Source organism: Quercus robur, chromosome 11, assembly GCF_932294415.1.
Source record: "Quercus robur chromosome 11, dhQueRobu3.1, whole genome shotgun sequence".
NCBI classification, from domain to species: Eukaryota; Viridiplantae; Streptophyta; class Magnoliopsida; order Fagales; family Fagaceae; genus Quercus; species Quercus robur.
In genome coordinates, this window is record NC_065544.1 from 28,116,984 (window position 1) to 28,119,465 (window position 2,482).

At 33.2% G+C, this 2,482-nt stretch overlaps 1 protein-coding gene across 1 annotated transcript; it reads left to right on the forward strand.

Annotated features, from left to right (window-relative positions):
• Nucleotides 1-691: 691 nt before the first annotated feature.
• Nucleotides 692-1,693, forward strand: LOC126704902 (putative B3 domain-containing protein At3g49610). The gene has a single exon (XM_050403890.1). It carries the CDS (start codon nt 692-694, stop codon nt 1,691-1,693), a length of 1,002 nt encoding a protein of 333 aa, XP_050259847.1.
• Nucleotides 1,694-2,482: the final 789 nt, after the last annotated feature.

Genomic DNA, 2,482 nt, shown 5'->3' on the forward strand with positions numbered 1-2,482 from the left:
TTATCGATGAGAAAAACATCTGGCTGGTACATTGCAGTGATTTATTTTAATCATGTTAAGATGGAGGACACAATAAATTAATTTCAAGATGATTTATTTTAATCATGTTATGGGTAATACTGTAGAAGAACTATATACTGATTTAGAAATTGTATTCCAAAAAGATTTAATTAAGCTAATAGAAGTATTCTTACCTTTTAAAAAAAAAAAGTTTTCCTGTCTTTAATGCATAAATGATTAACAACATATAAATTAAAAAAAAAAAAAAAAAAAAAAAAAAGAAGAAGCTAATATTAGAAAGTATTTAAAAAAATAAAACGTGAAAAGGAAGAGGGGGGTAAAATGGGCAATGATTGAAATGAAATCCTAATTGAAATCGAGGTAGGATTTGTTACTTACTGCGCGTGAGATGATCATGATAGATGGGAAAGGCGGTGAGAGCTTAATTTTTATTTATTTATTTTATTTTTCCAGTTTCCCAGTAGCTTGAATCAGAGTCGGTATAGAAGAAGAGTTTCAATTATTTCAAAACAAATCGTCCAAAACTATATAAGAATAGTTTTGCTGAAGTCTCTTTCTGCAGTTTTGAGTTATAAGAATTAATACGTTTTCTACAGTTTCTTTCTCTGCAGATATATTGTGTTTCTGTCTATATTTTGTGTTCGATCTGTGTAGGGTTTCTCTGAAGATCATGGAGAAACCTTCTAACTTTTGTGAGTCTTTTGAAAAACTGAAAGCCGAATGCGTCGAGGAATCTTTGAAGAAAGGAGGAGATGCAACTCAGTTCCTTACCGAAAGGGTTGTTAAGGACTTAATCCTATTCCGTGTTACTAAACGTAAGTATCTGCCGCAAACAGATTTCAAAAGTAAAATTACTGAATATTTGGCCATGGATAAGCTTCCCAAGAAGCCTAGGACTCAGCGAGTGGCTTTGCCCAAACCCGATACACAGGCCAATGATGAAGCTCAAGCTCAAGTTGTTTTATCAACGTCTGAGTCTTTATTGATTGAAGGTGAGGTGCCTATGACTGAGCCAGCGGTTAAGCCCAAGAAACTGCACATCTTGTGTAATGGAAAGTTATTCAAGAGTTCTTCTGCTATGCCTGCCCCTCCAAACCCACCACGACGCTTGCCTGAGAGTATCAGGAATCGCATTAACGGAATGCGTGTAACCGGAGAAGTTTTGGTCATTCGAAAAACCCTTTTTGATACTGATGTGAACCCAGGTCAGTGTAAATTATCCATGCCTGTAAGCCAAACCAATCCAGATTTCTCGAGAGAGGTAGAGAGAGAATCTCTTAGTCAGAAAAAGGCCGCCCTCGATGTACTATTCATTGAGCCATCTAATACAGTCAAGACGATGATCTTAGTGAAATGGAATATGAGCAAAAACGCCATATATGCTCTGAGAACAAATTGGAATGGCGTCGTCAGAGAAAACAAACTTAAGAAGGGTAATGTGGTCGAAGTTTGGTCTTTCCGAATTGGTGCCCAAGAACGACTTTGCATGGCTTTAGTTGTTCTCAATGGAGGAGAAGAAAGCAAAAGTAGTGGCAGTAGCAATGACATTAACGAGGGAAGAAATAACAGCAATCAAAGAGTAGAAGTAGCACACAGCAATGGCTGCAGTGGCAGTGGTGGTGATGCAGGAAGTACCACCAACCAAAGTACAAATATGGAATCAACTCCTTAAAATCTCATCACGTTTGATTATTACTTTTTTTCCCCTGTAGTTTTTACTAGTTATTTTGTTTAGTATTTTCATTTATTTTATATATAATTTAAAAAGTTTGTTCAAAAATTAAATTTTGATTAATGAAGTTTTTGCTTTTTTCCTTAATCTTTTAATTTATGTGCTTTTGCTTCTATTGAATTCTACTCCTTGTATATGAGACAATTATTCAAATTCAATTCAATTAAACAACTTATTCGGATATATATTTTAATGATCTGAATGATCTTTTTGTTGAATATTAATATGAATAGTTCTTCTGTATGGATGCACAATTGTTCTTAAACTATGCCCTACCTGCAACAAGGTTTACTGTGTGAGTCTTTTCTTTTCCAATTAATTATTTAGATGATATACTGTGACATTATCTTGACCATGCATGTATTTTCAGATTAAGTACCACATCGCATGTAAGCAATGCGTGAAGCAGTTTGATCATCTCTATCCATGGATATCTATGTAGTAAAGACATTGCTAATACAATTTTTATCATCGGGTATAATAACATTAATTGTATCACTTTTGTGTGCTATTGTTTCTTTTTGGTTGTTAAAATATTCTTTCTTTCTTTCTTTTTTGTCCCCCTCATTTCATTTATTCTTCTATTGTGTAAGTAATACATAATGATAATAAAAATAAAAGAAAACCATTACCAATTTAATTATATTTTTTTAATACTTTTACCTTCAATTTAAGTTGATTTTTAAAAAAAAAAATTTTGATCTAACTCGACGCATCATATATATATAT